This window comes from Podospora pseudoanserina, chromosome 3 (assembly GCF_035222485.1).
Source record: "Podospora pseudoanserina strain CBS 124.78 chromosome 3, whole genome shotgun sequence".
Lineage (NCBI taxonomy): Eukaryota > Fungi > Ascomycota > Sordariomycetes > Sordariales > Podosporaceae > Podospora > Podospora pseudoanserina.
In genome coordinates, this window is record NC_085922.1 from 1,736,366 (window position 1) to 1,754,459 (window position 18,094).

Genomic DNA, 18,094 nt, shown 5'->3' on the forward strand with positions numbered 1-18,094 from the left:
TCTCACACTGGCATCCCAGGTTTTCTTTTCACGCTGGATCTAACTTGTCTACTGCGGACTGATTGGTTTTCAAGAAACTGATCTCTCATCGACCACTGGGGGAAAAGAAAAACTTCATCTTTTGTTTGGGAGAACACTCTCACACCTCTTCAAAATGAAGCCCAACTCATCCCTCATCGGACTTCTCACCACCCTCTTACTCACCTCTTCAGTCCTCGCCTCCCCACAACACGGCAAAGCAAAAGGAAAAGGCAACCCCCTCCCCATCCCCATCACCCCCCCTTCAGAAGAACCCCCAACCCACTACGGCGTCCTCCTCATCCGCGCCTTCCAACCGCTAGACATCTACGGCCCCCTCGACACCCTCCAACTCCTAGCCGTAAGCCCCCCCTCCCCTTTCTTCCCCCTTTCCCATCCCACTAACTAACCTCCCCCTAGCACAACCGCCACCTAACCCTCACCCTCCTCTCCCGCACCCTTCTCCCTGTAACCTCCGAGCCCGCCTCGGCAATGATGAACACCCACAGATCCACCTTCTGGCCCACCATCTCCCCAACCCACACCCTCACCTCCCCCCCATCCAACCTCCAAGTCCTCATCATCCCCGGCGGCCCCGGCGCCCGATCCCCCGACCTCGGCCCCGAAATAGCCTTCATCCGCTCTGTCTTCCCCAAGCTCCAATACCTAATCACAATATGCACCGGCTCCGGCATCGCCGCCCAATCCGGCGTCCTCGACGGCCGCCGCGCGACGACCAACAAGGCGGCCTGGAATTCCATGACGGCCATGGGGCCAAAGGTGAAATGGGTCGCGCCCGCGAGGTGGGTTGAGGATGGCAAGGTTTGGAGCAGCAGTGGTGTAAGTTGTCCCCCGCCTCAAAACATCATCATGCAGGAAAAAAAAAACCAAACAAACCAAAAAAAAAAAAAAAAAAAAAAAAAAAAAAAAAAAAAAAAAGGGAAAAAAGATTGACAATGATACCCTTACGGGAAAAAAACCAGGTCACGGCAGGAATAGATCTCATCTACGAGTTCATCAAGCAGAAATACCCCAATGGTACGGCACTGACAAAAAGATTCGGCGAGGTCACCGAGTACGAGCCCGAAACTGACTGGAGAGCTGACCCCTGGAGCGAGAGGTTCAATGTTACTGTTCCTGTTCCTGAGCCTCTGGTGTAGAGGGCTGAGTTGGGTTCGAGTCTGAAATTGACGAGTTGGAGGAGAAAGGCAAGCGGGCGAGCGTGAATCTGTTGTTTTGCCATGATCGTTAGTAATTATTATCTTTGACGAGTTGAAATCAGCATTACATGAGGTACCTAAAACTGCCATTCTACACATGTCATCATGACAACAGAGCAACATACATAAGAATAAGAGCTCATTAAGGATTGACTATGGGTTTGTATCTATTTGTTACATGGACAAGGCCAAGTTAATCCATTGCAGGCCATGCATCTGCTGAGCATCAACAACAACACGTCCATCCAGGACTAAAAAGAAAAGGCAGTCTCCCGTCATTATCCTCCACAACCTCCCCCTTCTTTTTTGTTCTTGTACCCCCACATTTGTCAAACCTTGCTCCCCAAGAAAATGATTTCTCACAGTTATATTTGAATGAAAACAATTGCCAGGCGCGGCCCACCCCGAGGGTTTGGTAGGTCGCTGTCCCCATTAGATCGGACAGAACAGATTCCCCCGTCCCCTTTAAAGAAGGTTGCAAAGCCGCAAACCGTTGATGTCGCAAAACACTAATCATGAAGTGTCCAAAGCACTCGAACGGGCAGTAGCCTCCCGAGCGTAGGATGTCGGGTGATCTCTAAGATTAGCTGCTGGCGAAGATGTTGGGTGAAGAACCGAGACGAATATGGTGTGGGTCAACTCGTCGAAAGAACGATTACGAAAATCATGGTCGTAATACAGAAAAGAAAGAAAAAAGACACGAATGGACTCGGACGATGAATGTGTCCGAGAGAAGAGGAAAAAGAAATGCTTCTTCAGATCGCGGATCAAATCTTAGCGGTACGCGGCACCACCACCGCCACCACCACCGCCACCACCACCACCACCACCTCCATAGGGGCGACTAGGACGAATGGCCGCCATGGAGGAGGGACCAACACCAGGACCAGGCCGGGTGGCGACGGCGTGGTTGGTGCAGAGCATGCCGACACGGGAACCAAACTTGGAGCCACGGAGAGACACCATGTGCTTGCGAATATGAGCGGCGACAATCTCGCGATGCTGGGGGTTGGCGTGCGTCAAGATGTACTGGATGAGATAGTTACCGTACTGATCGCTGGCGATGTCGATTAGGGGAATGCGGGGACGTTCATGCCGGCCCTCGCAGACACGGTCAAGATAGCGGCCCAGAAACTCGGGGCCACCAATCTTCAGACACTTCTCTACCACCTTGGACGCAAACTGGTCCATGCTGTACTCGGCGGCATATCGAATGACATGGTCGATGGCTCGGCTGCGGTCAGCTGGGGCGCCATGCTCGCAGATGTGCTGGATGCACCAGTTGCCAAACTGGCCGTGAGCGACAATGTCGATATTGGCAAGCACCTCCTCAATGCAAGGACGCTGTAGACATCCATGTTAGCGATCGCCAGCACCGCAGAGCAACATGACAGCACAAACCTTGTCCTCCTCCAAACAATTCTCAAAGATGTTCTGCACAACCAAACTACCCGTCTCGCCCAAGGCAACCTCGTGCCACATGCCGCGCAGCGACTCGTTGACATACTTCATGATCTGGGGAGGAGACTCGGTCCAACGCAGCTCGAACAGCTTCTGCCAGACGTGGCAAGCATAACGGTGAATGACCGTCTCGGGAATCCGGCGCAGCAGCTCGTGAACCATGATGGCCTTGTACTCCTCGGGCACCGAGTCGAAGGCCTTCTGAACCACATGGCAGCCAAAGGGGTCCATCGAGAGATTCAGAGTGTTTCCGCGAATCGCCTCGGCAATCTTGACCACCTGTTCCGGGGTGCCATGCTCAAAGCAACGCTGCACCAAGAAGTTGCCGAACCGGTTAACCATCAAGGGGTAGGCCTGGGCAACAATCGCCTCCACGATGTCGTACTTTTGGTCAGGGGTGCCGACCTTGAGCTTTTGCTGCAGAAAGATGGAGGCTTGCTGGTCATTGTTGCACACAATCTTGTCGACGATGTACTTCCAGTCGCAAGTGACGTTGCGGTCAAGAAGGCGGCGATAGTTGAGAGGCTCGGTCGTGGCAGAGACGTAGGTCTGGCCTTCGCTGGAAATGGACTGCAATTCAAGCGTCAGTATGATGCTTCAAGCAATAGCCCGTTTGAAGCTCACCTCAGTCTTTCCCCAGGGTCCCTGGGAAGAGGAGGTGAACTCGGTGGCATGGGGTGAGAGTGGAGACCCAACCTGTTGCTGCGGGTAGGGGGGATACATCCCCAAGCCCATGCCGCCGGCCATGGGGGCCTGATTGCCGTAGGGATAGCTGAGAGCGGTGCTGTCATAGGGGCCAGCATTCATGTTGAAGCCGCCGCTGTAGTTGGACGAGGGAGCGTAGCGGCTGTCATAGCGATTGGTGCGGCGTCCCATGGGCCTCATCATCTCCTGGTCAGGCGGAGCTCGATCCTGGCGATACACCTCCAGGCCTGTGTGGTTGTATGAGGTTTCGTACCCTGCGGTGGGAGCGCGGGGATCGGTCCAGGGAGTCGCCTGCGGCGCACCTGACACGGCGGTGGTCTGGGGGAACTGACTGGGATAAGAAGGCTGCTTGTTCCAGATACCGCGAGCGCGGCTCATGCCTCCTGTCGACATGGGCTCGGGAATCTCGGCGCGGGCATCGTCGGGAACAAGCCAGCCCGGCTCGCGAAGATAAGGCAGCTTGGCGGAGCTGCCGCAAGTCGGACCTCCCGAGAGAGCCCGAGCAATCGGGGAGACAGCGCCGGTAATCGACGAGGCAAAGTCGGATTCGACGATACCAAGAGCTGGGGTGACGCGCCCACTCTCAAGACCGTAGCGGTTCTGCGACTCGAGGCGTGAGATGTGGTTGTGAGCTTGAGCGAGCTCGAGCTTCAAACGCAAAACCTCCTCGGTGCTGGCCTGCGTCTCGTTCTGGGCGGCGCTGGCAGGTCGAGTGGTGGGGGCAGTCTGCGACGAAGGGAAGCCATCCGTGGCGGGCGTGATGGGCAGAGAGCTGCAGGACGACTGGTGGTCCAGGGCTCTGGTGTGCACAGCATCCTCGTCCGAAGCCTTGCGCATGTCGCTCTGATGCTGCAAGATGGCAGACTGCTGCTCGGAAATCTTGGCGTAGAGTTTCTCCATGGGGTATGAGTCGGACGGAGGCGGCTCGTGTTTGATCTTCACCTTCTGTTATGATCAGTCCAATCTTTGACAGGAGAGTTGAGTGGCAGCACCAACCTTGGGATAGCTCTGGTTGGCCAGCTTCGAGGTGCTGAGGGCGCTGACGTTCTTCTTGAGGGAGACGGGAAGGGAGCTGCCGTCCTGTTGCAGAGCGGGTCAGAAACTTATCCATTGCCTGTCTGTGCAGCGAGTGAATGCGGAGGGGCAATGCCTGAGATGAGTGGGCCGCAAACTCGTCAGAGTTTTTGGAGTTTTCATCGTGGGAGCAGCTCTTGGAAGCCTGGGTACGTCGCTCCGTGGGAGAGCCGCTCATGGCTGCGGTCGACATGGTCCAGAACCCGATGGTGGCGGTGCGGGATTAGACAGAGCCGACGATTCAAATTACTTGATCCAATGTGATCTGACAAGGTGAGAATATGGTCCAGGTGTACCTAGCAAAAAAGAAGAAGTAGATGGCAGTTGATGGTTTGTGGTGAAAAGGCAGAGAGGCCAGATGGCGGAGGAGTAAGTAGAGCAGACGGTCGGGCAGTCTGCCGCTCCACCACCGACGAGGCAGACGCGAATCTTCCGCTGGGCAGGTGAGGCGACCTGGTCGAAGGGAAGGTGCGGACCGTGTTGAGATAAAAAGTTAGCCCGTCGGGACCGAGATCTGGTTTTGATCGATGATTGCCTCTGCGGTGGTGCGCCGAAGGTTCGTCCTCGACCAAGAACCTTTTATAAAACGTGGCCGAGATGCTGGAGATGCGTGGTAAAGAGCGTAGTTGAGTTGGGCTTGGTCGTATAGGGGAGGTGGAAGCCCAGGGAAAGCCGTTGTTTGGTGTAGGAGGAAAGAACAACAGCAGGGGGCGGCTGGCCGATTCTACAGACAGGACAGATGAGGGAGCCAGTCACCGTCTCGTCTGAAGGCTGGAATCGGCGGAGCAGTGAAGGACCGGCGAACGGAGCAGGCTTGAGTCTCACATGTAGCATCTCAACATCAGACGGCAGCTCAAGGGGAAGGGACGACTGCTTACCGGGCAGCCAATGACCGGACGACCCGGCCGAATGGGTGGCCACAGCGTCGGTAACTGTGGGAAAGGGTAGGGAGGGATATGGCGGAAGGGACCCGTGGACGTGACTGCCTCGATAGCCGTCAGCGACGAGGCAAGGCACACGATTGGAGGTTTCCAGTTTCATCACCTCGCTCAGAGGTATCACGTCGATGCGTTGAGCATGTAAATCATCCGATCTGCTACATTGACGCTGTAACGGCAATGTTGCTTTTGCTGGGTAAGCAGCTTCAGTGCCGTCGGCAGACAGTAATATGCAGCAACAAAAGCAGGGGGAAATGATGGGTTGAGCCCAACCGTACAGAACATGATCAAAGGCAAGAAAAGCCAACAATACCTGGCTGGGAACGCAAGCAACACAGCCACGACTCCAGCACCGAGAATGGTAATATGTTCCAAAAACCCGGGTATATTTTTTTTACCTTCTTCTATACAGTAGTAATACACATGAGATCGTGGGCATCTTCCGTCGCTCCAAGCAATCATTTTTTCTTCTTGTGATCTGTGTACGGTTAGCATGCTGACCTTCCGCCGCAGCACCCAGACCAACATACCGGGAGCAGAGTTCTTCTTCTTGGGCGCACCCTTCCCGCGCGCTTTCAGACTGCGACATGTCAGACCACACAAGCACCCCAGCTATCCCAATGCCGAAAACCCACAGAGAAACATGTTCGAAACGGTCCAGCTCCTTCTCGTCGTCAACCAAGAGGTGAAGATCCCTGAACTCGGCCTGGAACTCCTGCATGGTCCATATCCTTCGTGGGTAGTATCCGGCGAGGGCGGGGCCCTTGAGGCGCTGTCTCAAGATCTTGTTGCCGGCGCGGATGCCGTCGGGGTTGAAGGTGGTCTCGAAGAGCTTGCAGCGAGCCTGGGGAGTCGGGGTTAGCGACCGAGGTTGACGGGTGGATAGCAGAGTCTTCTCACCTCCATGAGCTGCAGTAACCTCGCGCGTGGGACCGACATCTTGCCGTTACGTGGACGATTTGTCGCAATTCGAGCCGCTCTCTTCGAGAGTCGACGACGCTTGACGTTGAGAGATCTTTGGCGATAAGTGTGGGCCCGCCAATCACAGAGGCGGTAAGAGTGGGGCGGCAGATACCCTTGTCTGCAGCGCCAAGATATCTTTCCATCAACCTTCCCGCTACCCTTGGGACTTCTTTCAAAAGCAGGATAGTTTCATCAACCTCGACTTTCACAGCGACGGCAGCGTTTTCTACTGAGGAAATCTCATTTTCTGCTTGTAAGCCGCTCATCTCACAACGTTGATTCTTTGGCCGCCACGAACATCGATCCTAGCGCGCATTACCTGACTCTCAAAGCAGACATCAAGGTTCTCTTCACCAGCAAACACCTCCCTTTCTCACCTAGAACCTTTTCACATCTCAATCAGCAACCCCCACCACACACACAAAATGTCCAAAAGAAAAGCGCCCGCCGCCACCAGCCCGCCCACAATCCAGGACACCTCCGCCCGCGCCCCCAAACGCCAAAAACCATCCTCCTCCTCCTCCTCCTCCTCAGCGCCGACCCCCTCCATCTCGGCCCCAGAATTCTCTCCCATAACCCTCTGTACAAAATGGACAACCCCCCACCCTCCCCTCCCACCCCCTTGCCCCCCATCCTCTCCCCTACCCTCGAAACCGCAGCGCTCACCCACTCCGGGCAAAAAAAATCCCCCTCCGACCTCTCCTACGAGCGCCTAGAATGGATAGGCGACGTCTACCTCGAGCTCATCGCCTCGGAGCTCATCTTCGCCACCTTCCCCTCCATCCCCGAAGGCGAAATGTCCCGCCGTCGCGAGCTCCTCATCCGCAACTCAACCCTCTCCGCCTTTTCGGTCCGGTACGGCCTTGACAAGAGAGCAAACTTCCCCAGCGAGTTCAATCTGACAGGCAGACCGAACGGCAGCACGGCCCACGCCAAAAAGAAGGAGAAGGCCCTGGCGGATATTTTTGAGGCGTATGTCGGGGGGGTGATAAGGTCTGATCTTGTCAATGGGTACAAAAATGCTGTGGTTTGGTTGAAGGCGTTGTGGGGACCGTTGTTGAAGGCGGAGATCAAGGTTGAGGAGGGCGGGGGACGGATGATCGACAAGGAGCAGAATCCGAAGGTGAGGCTGGAGCAGCTGATCGGGGCCAGTTGTGTCAGGATTGAGTACAGGGATTTGCCTGGGACGGGGGAGAGGTTTGTGGATAAGCAGCCGCAGTTTGGGATTGGCGTGTATTTCACGGGGTGGGGGGAGGAGAATCTTTTGCTGGGGGAGGCGTGGGATTTTGGCAAGAAGAGTGCCGGGCACAGGGCGGCGGAGAAGGCTTGTGGGCATCCGATGGTGGTGGGGAGGTTGGTGGAGAGGAAGAGGGCTTATATGGCCAAGAGGGCCATTGAGAGGACGACGGAGGAGGAGGAGGGGAAGGAGGAGGAGGGGAAGGAGGAGGAGGGGAAGGAGGAGGAGGGGAAGGAGGAGGAGGGGAAGGAGGAGGAGGGAAGGAGGAGGAGGGGAAGGAGGAGGAGTGATTGGGGAAAGAGGTGTGTTGTGTGCGAAGGGTTCATTCATGGTCATACACGTGAAGTGTGCCTACTGGCGATGACACGATGTGGATGCATGAAGTAATTTGATACCGCCAGAGAACCAATTCGTTTCCAAAATTCATTGTTTGTCATAAACGCATCACAATAACCACCCGCCGGTATCAAGTTATCTAAGTGTATCTAAACATATGTGCAAAGGGAATGTGTTTGTTGGCAAAAGAATGTGAGAGCATCTTTTCGGCTCCTGTGGTGTGTGGTGGTGTGCGCGTCTGTTGCTGTGACAGCGTGCCATTTTCAGGCAGCCTTTCTGTTGCTGCATTGCAGGTGTACTTCCGGGTTTTTGTGGAGGTTGGAACTGAGGCGGGGCGTGTTGTTGTTTCCATCAGATTTGATGGGCGAATGTTTTGAAGCCGTACATAAGATGGCCACGATGGCTTGACTGAAGTGTGCCTGCCTGCTCAGGAGATCCCTACTTTCTCGTCTGGGAGAAGGATTGGGGGATCACTGGCTTTGGAGGGTCGTCCGTCGTGGCTTTTGGTGTAGTATGATCGGGTTTGGTATAGGGGGCTTGGGCTGGGCCCCTGTCTCGATGGATGTCCGCTTGATGATGATGCCCTTGACGCTTGTGTTGAGGGCTCGTTTGGCGCTGCTGTCGGCCGGCAGCTGTAGGTAGCAAGCTGCCGTGGGCTGATCTATATCGTCCATCCAGAAGGCAGGGCCCAGAAGGAGTTACGTCTCATCCCTCGCAATACCGGTCCTGTGTTCCCAGCAGCAAGAGACCGTCTCTTGAAACCCCCCTCCTCATCTCGAAGGCAGTATCTTCCGAGCATACTCCCTCCCCAACCTGAACAACCCCCTCACGTGATCCTCGAACCTCCTGTCCTTCCTCTTCCTCATCCAAACAAGCAGCAGAACAAGCAGAAGCAGATCAACAGTAAAATGCTTCACCGCCCCCCAAAACCCCCAGCTCACCCACGCCCCCAACCCCCTATCCTTCTTCGTCCTCCACTCCCTTCCCGTAGCAATCTGCTCCCTCAACGCGGCGATTTCAGCCGACAACCTCACAATCGCCCGCTCCATCCTTTTGGACCGTTTATCGCTCCTCCCCCTAAACCCCCCCTCATTCTCCTCCCCATCCTCCCCGGCCAGCTCCACCATCCTGGCCTCGCTCTCATCCGGCTCGCTCATAGGACTTATAACCCTCATCGGCTGTTCCTCCACCCTCCCTCCACCAAACCGTCTGATGACCTGCGTAAAGCCCGCCAGCCCCCCTCGCCCCTTACCCTGCTGCTGCCCCCCGTTCCCCCCCTCCCCCATTGAACTCCCCCCCTCCTCAGAACTAGGCTCATTACTCCTGACCTGATTCCACACAAACTCCAGCTCATTCACCAACTCAAGCGCATTGGGCGTATTAGCATACCTATGCATCGTCTCGATCAACGCCTCGACGTAGCGGCGTTTTGCCTCCGTCCGCGACAATCCCGTCTGTGACTTCCAAGCATCCCACTTGTCTTGCTCCCGCGCGAGTTCTTCTGGGTTGGGGAAGGAGGACGAGGTTGGTCGCTCCATCACGCCGTCGACGTCGCCTTCCATTGCTTGTTTGTAGAGGCCGTAGAGGCGCATCCGGTCGGTCGGTGGGGGGCGGGAGGCGCCGGTTTTGGGGATTTTTTTGACGGTGGCGAGCGCGTGGACGAAGACGCGGTCTGTGGCAGAGGTTGTAAGTGGGTGCGTGTATTTGGGGCGGGAGGTGGGAGGTTGTTGATGTGGTGGTGATGGCGGAGAGGGGGGGGGGAGGGAGGAGGACATACCGACTGAGTCTGACATGTTGAACTATGATACTTGCCCCGCCTATCTGGCGAGGTGAGGAGGACGAGGACGAGGACGAGGAGGGGGATAAGGAGGAGGAAGGAGGAGGAGGAGGGGGATGAGGATAAGGATAGGCAGAGGAAGGTTGAGGGTTGTGAAAGGGTGATGGATAATCTCGAACGATCGGATGCGTTGGCAATGGGGACGTTTATCGGAGTTGGGTTGAGGATCCAAAGGGTCGGCGCATGTGTGGCTGGCTGAATTGATGGTATGGTATGGCGGCGTGGCTGGGGGTTGTTATGGTGTCGTCAACACACACAGCAACAAGAAGAAAAGACCAACAACAGACATTGGGCCCTAGTATTATTATTCCATCTGTCTTCTGCGCCAAGTTATGGAACCAAAAAGTGTATTAAATGAGCTGTTCTCGTTTTGGTGATGCCATGTTCGTGTTTCCCCACATTGTGTTAATTGGGTATATTTGCTGGAGACGAGACACATCCCATCCATCAACAGCGGCAAACTGGACAGGTGGGTGAGTGGTTTTGCCTCGGCACGCCGGGCACGGGTCGCGCGAGCGCAAAAACGTTCCGCGAACCAAAGGGGATCCACTTCCCCACAGAGAAAACCCCTGGAAAACAAACCCGGGGAAGATCTTTCAGTGGGCTCAGGCATGTGATTGATATCCGTGCCTTACTTTGCCCAACCACAACCATACCCATTCATTTCCTTTGTTTTTATGCTTTGTGCTTCTGGAAAACGAAACGGAACCCTTGAAAAAATAGTCCAACCGTGTCCCTACTTTGGGCCAGTCGATCGGTTTAGTGGTGTTGTTCGCATAACCGGTGGTGGTGTTTGGGGTTAGATGGTCCGCGGATGGTGACCGTGCCAATGATGCGAGTTCCGAAGGTGTGTCCTGTAAGTCAGAGATGGGCCAGGGGTCTATCGGTGAATCAACCTAACCCATCGCTTACCCCGGATTAAGCTGTCCATGATGTTTGACATGGCTACATGCCTTGGTATATATCTGCATGTAATCTCCGATGACAACACACATGGCATTCAGCGTCTATGTAAGACTTGACCGGCAGCATGTGAAGTGCCCAACGCGAGTCTGAAAAGACTCCGCGTTTTGATTGCTGTGTGAGAGCTTTACAATCATGTCTTCATCACTTGGCCTCCACGCAGTGAGAACTTTACATGTACATCCCATGAGTTACAATCTATCTATTTCACACCCAACACACAACAGCTAATCCCACACTCCCAACCCCTTTGCTCCTCCCCTTCCACAAAGTTGAGAACGAAATCAAACTACGCTAACCCACAAGAAAGAAAGACTGAACGCACGTATATAAACCCCCTCCCCATCCTCCTCCACCTTCAAGTCCAGAAAAAGTCTCCTACCAACTCGTCCAGTCCTCTTCCAACAAACCCAACACAGATCTGATGCGCACCACCCTAAACCGTACACCATGTTCCCCCGCTCTGGAGAAAGCAAGGCAACCTTGAAAGCAAGCTTTTTATCGCCTCAACCCTTCCAGCCGCCAAAATCTCTTCCCTCACAGACCATGCTTTTCTCTTCCCTCTTGCCTCGTCCAACTTTCTGATATCAAATGCTGAAAATGCTCCCCAAATCATACTCAGTATGCGTACAATAACTGACAAGTAAAACTCCGCCATGGTCCTCGATACCATCCGTAAGCGGCGCTCAAAACAGCTCTCCCCCACCTCACATCAGTCTCTCCCTCTCTCTCACACCCCCTCCAGTCCCACTCAGCAACCCCCTCAGATAACTCTCCCAACCTCCTTCTCTCCCCCAGCCTGATTCTCCTCACATCACTACCCGACAATCCGCTCTCCCTCCTTGCCCTCCCTCGCAGCAGCAGCCTTCAAAGAGCAAACAGTAGGCGTGAATATGCGCGTGGTGTCAGACGTGGCATGGTTGGGATCGGTGAATACCTCTCGCCCAGCGAAGTGTTTTCACCCTGCTCCTAAGAAGGCCTCGCCTTGTTGGTTCCGGCACGCTTCCCGGTCTCCGTGGTGGTCTTGGGAGCAGGGGCGCTGCCGCTGGTCGATGTTGAAGACGGAGGCTTCAGTGTCTTGCGCCGTTTGGCGTCGCTGGGCCGAAGAGGAGGGATCGTGGTGCTTTCTTCGCCAGCTTGGCTTGTAACTGTGCCGCCGACCTTTCGGTATGGGGGAACTGCTGTATTGAAGAGCCTGGGGACGGAAGCCGCGGTGGGAGTTGCCGTTGGGGGTCTCATGCCGGGGGTGTTGTGCTGCGAGATGGGCGTCCTGGGCTGTGATGTGGGAGTCGTCATTGCGGGCCTTGCACCCGGGACTTTTGGCACCGGAATAGGCGTTGCTGATGTTTTTGGGGGCTTCGAGGTTGAAGATCTTGACGGCAATGCAGACGCTTTGCCCTGTGCTTTAGGCCGTGAATCCGCTGCTGTCTTGGCCAAAACTGGCAACGCCTTGATCATCGTTGAAGTTGAAGGCTTGCTAGCCGAGGAGACCGTCTCTTCCCCCCTGATTGCCATGCTAGCAGTCTCAGACGTCCGCCGCTTCTTCAGTCTGTGGGACTCGGGCGCTGGAATGGTACTCGGTGTATCATCCTCCCCGCTTACGACGATCGAATCCCCTGAAGCCGAATCTGGTATTCGAGGCCGCTTACTACGACCGGCAACCGAACCCACCGTCATCGTCTTCGATTTAGCAGCAGGCTCCTCAGAAGGGACTGTCTTTTTCAATGCCCGAGACGCTGGCGGTGGTGAGGAGATGCGCATTCTAGAAAATGCCGCGCTGGAAGGTGTATTTTCAGCATTGTAATCTGGAAGCTGGACCTCGCCCATAGCAGCGGTCGGCTGTGGGGTTCCCGAGTTTTTCAGTATTGACTTCAACGGGGTGCTGAGTCTGTTGATCAATCTCATCGGTATCGGCATACCCAACGGGGTTAAGGCACGTGTCGTTGAAGGCTCAGCTGGTGCCATTGAAGGCTCAGTGAGTGTCGTCAAAGTCACAGCTGGTGGCTCCTGCAACATCGGAGGGGGCACGCTGCTTTGATGGTAGGAAGAGCTGACGGCAGTCCACGAGACTGTAATGGGTGACTGTCCATACGTAGATGGCTGCGGTTGAGCACTCCCATCACCTTTGGCTGCACTTCCCCCGACGCCTCCACCGGCCTCAGTCCACGCCGGCCAACGTGGGGTTGGCGGTCCCAAGTCCTAAGCAGAGCCGACTGTTGATCCCTTGTGTTGACCGATGCTGAGTGCACCAAAGATGTTTCGCCATGAATCGACCGTTATGTGTGAAAAGCCACGCCCCTCCTCCTCCTGGTCCTTGTACCACTCCGTGGTAGGTCGAAACCGATACTTCATGTACTGTGAGCGTCGCCCATACCTGTTGCGCCAGAGGCGGGCTTCTTCAAAGAGCCTGTTGATACACTTGGATGGGAGCCCGTCATCCGACAAGGGCCGCCCTGTAGCGCGAGGTGGGTGGAAAATGATGCGGGCGTCTTCCTCATCCGATGTCTCAGAATCCCGGATACCCATCTCCACATCGTCCTGGTCAGTAACTGGATCCGTGGCGAGCTTCACCCTTTTGAATCCTTTATTGGGTCTCAACATGCTGATACGCGGCGCGGGAATAAGTTTCTTAAACTGGAACTCGGTGCCCAAGGCTTGGAGAAATAGAGCCACCACATCAATGTCGTGCGGAGATTGGCATTCTTCCGGGATCATGTAACCCCCAAGCCACACATCAGTCAACCTGGTGCCGGGATTCCTTTCCCCTGTATGCTCCCGTACATGCTTGATCAGTTGACGCTGCATGAACGTAAGCTCGCCCTCGGTGGGCTGACGGTCTCCAAACCTCCTTGGGGCCGCAGGATCCCAGATGATAAGCTCGGCGTCTGTCCATGGTCTCTTAAACGCATCACGTGGCCGATAAAAGACGAGCCAGGGGTGTCGTTTTGGCGTGCGGTCGTCAGGCTTGTTGTCGGGGTCCCACTCGTCGGGGATGGTATAGAAGAAACCGACATAGGTATTGAACCGCGTGATCCCATTCCTTCCTCCCCATGGAAAACCCCATTTGAACCAGCTCGAGATGGTGTTCCAGTGCAGTGTAAAATCTTCGTAATGATCGCCCATGTCGCTATCGGACCATGAAACTGGAAACCCGAACAAGATCCAGAGACTGGAATTCCATTCCCTTGGCCCCACATCTTTCAGCATCTCAGCAAGTGAGTGCTGTGATATGCGACTAAAGCACTCGCTGGAGACCTCGTGCATTGCGAAGGCCTGATACACAGAAGCAGGGGCTGCAGAAGAGGAGGCGGCTGGTGCTATACCTGCGCTCTCAGCAACAGCGTGGGCTTGTCCGGATTGCTCGGCCTGCGTGTTGCGAACACGGTAGTGCTCCAAGGTGCCCTTCAACACGTAGTCTGAGTCATTGATGGTGCGGCTGGTGTACGTTGGAACGGCGATTTCTCGCTCGCCTCTTTCAGACCGACGCGCTGTTATGGAGTCGTCTGTACCAAGAACGTAGAAGTGGCGGAACTGATCCAATCGCAGTGTTGACCAGTACCCAAACCAGTTGACGAGGCTTTGCTCGTCATTGGGGTCGATCTTGTCAATAGCATAGACCAGCGTGGCGCTCTCCTCGTTGTCACCAACAGGCGGGAGTTTTCGACATCTCAGGTCGTCCAGCTCATAGGCCTTTATAGCGGCAATAAACCGGCTCTCGCAATCTTCCTTGCTTAAACCTTTCAAGTTTTCAAGAATGGCAAGATTGGCCGTGCTCTCCATCGCTGCTGGAGAGGCTAGCAGCTTGGCTCGATCATGCTCCTTCTCCTCAGCCAAGTCCCTGAGGTAGGCTGCAAAGTCCCATGCGGTAACAAGACGACATGTTGTGGATTTGGCAAAGTACATCAGAAACCAGTCGATGATTTCGAGGGCTCGAGTTGGTTCCGCTACCAGAAAGCTTGGGGTCAATAATATGGCCGCCCCCAGGGGAAACAAGCGCGTGAGCTGGAGTTGGCCGGGAGGCAACACAGAACTTTCTTCCAACAGCGAAGTTGTTGATGGATACATCGGAAGCTTGCTCATCGGCTCTGTAAAGCACCAAAACTGATCATCTCGGCCAAGTAAGAGATGTCGCAGATTCGGGAGCCTGTGCAAAGTCCACGCCATCAACTCATGTACGATGACCACACCCGCTGTCTCTTCTGAGCTGAGCTTTCTCTGGAAGGCATACCAGCTCCCAGGATGGTCGCTTGTGAAGATACAGCAGTTGGGCTCACATGCACGGAGCCAGTGAAATAGCAAGAGACGAACTTCCATCTTTGAGTCAGGAAATGCCAGGAAGAAGTTATGTGTCGATGCGAGCTTCAAGCTGGTTGGTAGCAGCCTCTGGTAGTCAAAACCGAAGAACTTTTCCATAATCAGTTGCCGATTTGATGACTCCTTGCCAGCGCCAGGCGGCTTGGGTGGCACATCCCGGGGTGGCGGCAGCAGGGCTAGGAGGGGCTCGCGTGGTGTAAATATGTAGTAGAAGAGCTCAAATTCAGATGGACCTGACGCTGGAAGTCCCCTGAGCTGAACGGCATTCCATTCTTCACACTTTGACGGGTATATGAGAATGCTGTAGTCTGGCTGAGCACAAAGCAGTCCCATAATGCCGGCTCGTAAAGAACTCGCCACATTTTGTAGCCTTTGTTGGTCGGTATTAGAACTTAAGCCGCCAAAGGCCAAGCCAGTTTTAACCATTGAGTGCAGTGCGGTAGCTACCGACGTAGCAAGGCAACTGTGGTCAAAGTCCAAGCTCTCCGTGGCTAGAAACCTTGCATACAGCTCATCACGAGTCCCATCAGGTAAACCGTTGAAAGTTGTTTGAATACATTTGGACCCAGGCTGGGACTTGCCAAACCTAACCCGCTTTTCTGAACAGGTATTGCGTTGGGGTATGATGGTAACTGTTGGCTCAGGAGCAAACAATGTGGGAGGTGGGGTAGGAGGCTGAGCAGCGAGAGATGCTGCAGGCCGTGGAGTGGCCTCAACTTGATCTTTTTGCACAAGAGTATTATCGTCCAAGTCCATGGGATCCGGCTCACGGAATTCGATGACGCTGTTCACGTCGTCATCCCATCTCACCGACTTCCGCTTTTTCAAAGGGGGCCTTGAGATTGGTGCCGTGTGTGCTTGTGGTGATGACGGCAGGCATGCTGAAGGCAGTGGCAGGCCCGCTGAGGCTGGTGCTGGGTCAATTGTTCTTGGTGAGATTCCTGCCGACGTCGCTGTGAGGCCTGCTGAGGTTGCCGGCACTAGGCCTGTCGAGATCGGTGCAAGGCCGGTCCGACTGGAGGAAATGGGTGCTGTTATGTCTTCTGGGTCCGACTCCAGCTCCATCGAATAGTTGCCAACAAAAAGGCTGTCGTCTTCCGGTAGATCCGTCGGTTGTGCAGTTTCCTTGGACATTTTTCTCGCTGCAGCAGGCCCCTCGGTCAGGGGGAAGAGGGCCACCTTTGAAGGGTCAGGGGCAATGTCTTCCCTCGCACGGCTACGAAGTTCGGCCAATCTCCCAATATGCATGTTGCTGAAGGGCTTGGGGTCTTTTGCGGGATTGGACATAACCTCCTCAATGACAGGCCGTGGTTTCCTTACTTTACCGCCAGTAAAGATGTTCCCCGCCTTGCTTTGGACGGTCTTTTGGGTCGACTTGCGGGCCGTTGTCTTTTGGCCCGACGGCGCTCTTATGCTAGATGCGGCACCCCTGGAACCGAGGTTTGATTCCTTGGTCTTTGATTTTGACGGGCCGCTCATATCGTCTTTACTTGCTTTTCTTGCAGTTCCCTCGTATCCAGTGGTCGACGGAGCTGTAGCCTGCCGTTTCTTTGTGGAAGATGATATCAGTGGGTCGGAGGTCGCTGCAGGTTTGGCTAGTTTGCCTGGGAGGCTTGCTGGCCTATCCATGTTTGGTTTTGACAAGGTCGAGGACTTCAGAGGCTTGGACTTTGTTGGCGATTTGGGAGCAGTGGTCTTAATAGGCCTTGCCACGCCCTTCTTATACATCGAGGTCGAAGATGGTTTTCGTGCCTTGGGTGGTTTGGGCCGAGGGGCCGACACTTCCACAACATCGCCATCCTCACTCGCCTCATCACTACTCGACTCATCTTCTGGAATAGCACTTGACTTGGACGATGATGCTGGCAAAGGCTCGGTCAAGGGAAGACCCAGCCGGGCGCGCTTCGCATTACGAAGATTGTGCCTTTCTCTTTTCTCCCGCTCCTTTTGTTGTTGAACTGCAAAGTACCTGTCGACATCAAAAGGCTTCTCTTCGCCAGCTTCTTGCTTGGCCTTGGTCTCAGCCCACTGGGCAATCATATCATCACCAAAAATCTCTGCGGGCTCCCAAGTGCTGTCCCAGAACGGATCAAACCGGGTAGCATCCCACTGAACGAGATAGTACATGATTCCGTTTTGGTTTGGGCGTTCAGCCAGAATCGATTCGACGACATACTCCTCGTCGTCGGGGGGAGGGATTGTGGATGTCAATGAGATGGCATCATCATCGCTCTCAGCCGGGCCGTCGTCCAGCCTCGATGGCCAACTCTCCACGAGGATATTCTTGAACATGGTGGGCAAGTGCTGTTGGACAGGCAGGGGCGGTTGGTGCTGGCATCAATGGTCGATGCCCGAAGGCTCTTGACCATGCACCACCCGGTGGAGCTAGTTCTGGCAATTTATTTGGGCCAGATATGTGCGTGGTGTGAGATGCTACACTCAAGTTGGCATTTGATGCAGACTGTAAGGTGGGTGATGGTGTTTGAAGTTCGGCTCAACTCACCAGGAGAATCGATTGATCGGACGATAGGTCGGTTCGATGTGCTGTGATATGGGATGATTTATTTCCACGCACCGTGAAACAAATAATGCCCCACGAAGGTTTCCTTTGATTCGTTTGCTGTTCACTGAAGCAGATGTGAGATGAAGTTGAGAAGCAACCTCAGGAGTGTGAACCAATGAGGCCTGAGGTCCCACTAAATAATTGCTAGGGGTTGGTTGCTGGGTGAAGCTGCCCCACCATCACAAGTATCACCAAACAGGCAAGAACGGCCCTTCAGTATCAACCCCGCTCTTCAATCGGATCAGGATTTGGGTATTGCCCTCAGGAGAGGCAGGAAAGGGCCACCCAAGGCAGCGGGAATTGGCAGCTTGAGGTGTTGCCTCAGCAATGGCCCGGTCATCGACGCCAAGAACAGCTTCGCTCTGTCTTGCAGGGTTCTTTTGTTGAATATCATTGTAGGAGAGACCACAATAGCTCATGCCGCAGCAGTAAAGCCTCTTGGACAGCTGAATAATGTTTTTGATG

The 18,094-nt window shown here is 54.7% G+C and overlaps 6 protein-coding genes across 6 annotated transcripts; 1 reads left to right on the forward strand and 5 right to left on the reverse strand.

The window, feature by feature from the left end:
* The first annotated feature begins 43 nt into the window (after positions 1 to 43).
* On the forward strand, positions 44 to 1,423 carry QC764_0052220 (uncharacterized protein). Its single transcript, XM_062940425.1, has 3 exons — positions 44 to 379; positions 439 to 858; positions 1,002 to 1,423. The coding sequence occupies exons 1-3, from the start codon at positions 155 to 157 to the stop codon at positions 1,176 to 1,178; spliced, it is 822 nt and encodes a 273-aa protein (XP_062801618.1). The 5' UTR covers positions 44 to 154; the 3' UTR covers positions 1,179 to 1,423.
* On the reverse strand, positions 435 to 1,381 carry QC764_0052230 (uncharacterized protein; the record flags this gene model as incomplete). Its single annotated transcript, XM_062940426.1, has 3 exons — positions 435 to 767; positions 1,070 to 1,246; positions 1,364 to 1,381. The coding sequence occupies 3 exons, from the start codon at positions 1,379 to 1,381 to the stop codon at positions 435 to 437; spliced, it is 528 nt and encodes a 175-aa protein (XP_062801619.1).
* A 589-nt stretch (positions 1,424 to 2,012) lies between the features above and the next one.
* QC764_305000 (uncharacterized protein) lies at positions 2,013 to 4,304 on the reverse strand (the record flags this gene model as incomplete). The annotated part of the gene is made up of 3 exons (XM_062945616.1): positions 2,013 to 2,582; positions 2,640 to 3,269; positions 3,324 to 4,304. The coding sequence occupies 3 exons, from the start codon at positions 4,302 to 4,304 to the stop codon at positions 2,013 to 2,015; spliced, it is 2,181 nt and encodes a 726-aa protein (XP_062801620.1).
* Positions 4,305 to 5,874: 1,570 nt separating this feature from the next.
* Positions 5,875 to 6,441, reverse strand: QC764_305010 (uncharacterized protein; the record flags this gene model as incomplete). The annotated part of the gene is made up of 4 exons (XM_062945617.1): positions 6,317 to 6,441; positions 6,052 to 6,260; positions 5,947 to 5,996; positions 5,875 to 5,894 (listed from the first exon to the last, which is right to left on the reverse strand). Exons 1-4 carry the CDS (start codon positions 6,353 to 6,355, stop codon positions 5,875 to 5,877), a joined length of 318 nt encoding a protein of 105 aa, XP_062801621.1. The 5' UTR covers positions 6,356 to 6,441.
* A 2,281-nt stretch (positions 6,442 to 8,722) lies between these two features.
* On the reverse strand, positions 8,723 to 10,256 carry QC764_305030 (uncharacterized protein; the record flags this gene model as incomplete). Its single annotated transcript, XM_062945618.1, has 3 exons — positions 9,730 to 10,256; positions 9,281 to 9,624; positions 8,723 to 9,205 (listed from the first exon to the last, which is right to left on the reverse strand). Exons 1-3 carry the CDS (start codon positions 9,743 to 9,745, stop codon positions 8,723 to 8,725), a joined length of 843 nt encoding a protein of 280 aa, XP_062801622.1. The 5' UTR covers positions 9,746 to 10,256.
* Positions 10,257 to 12,951: 2,695 nt separating this feature from the next.
* Positions 12,952 to 17,358, reverse strand: QC764_305040 (uncharacterized protein; the record flags this gene model as incomplete). The annotated part of the gene is made up of 1 exon (XM_062945619.1): positions 12,952 to 17,358. The coding sequence occupies one exon, from the start codon at positions 17,356 to 17,358 to the stop codon at positions 12,952 to 12,954; it is 4,407 nt and encodes a 1,468-aa protein (XP_062801623.1).
* Between the last annotated feature and the right edge of the window lie 736 nt (positions 17,359 to 18,094).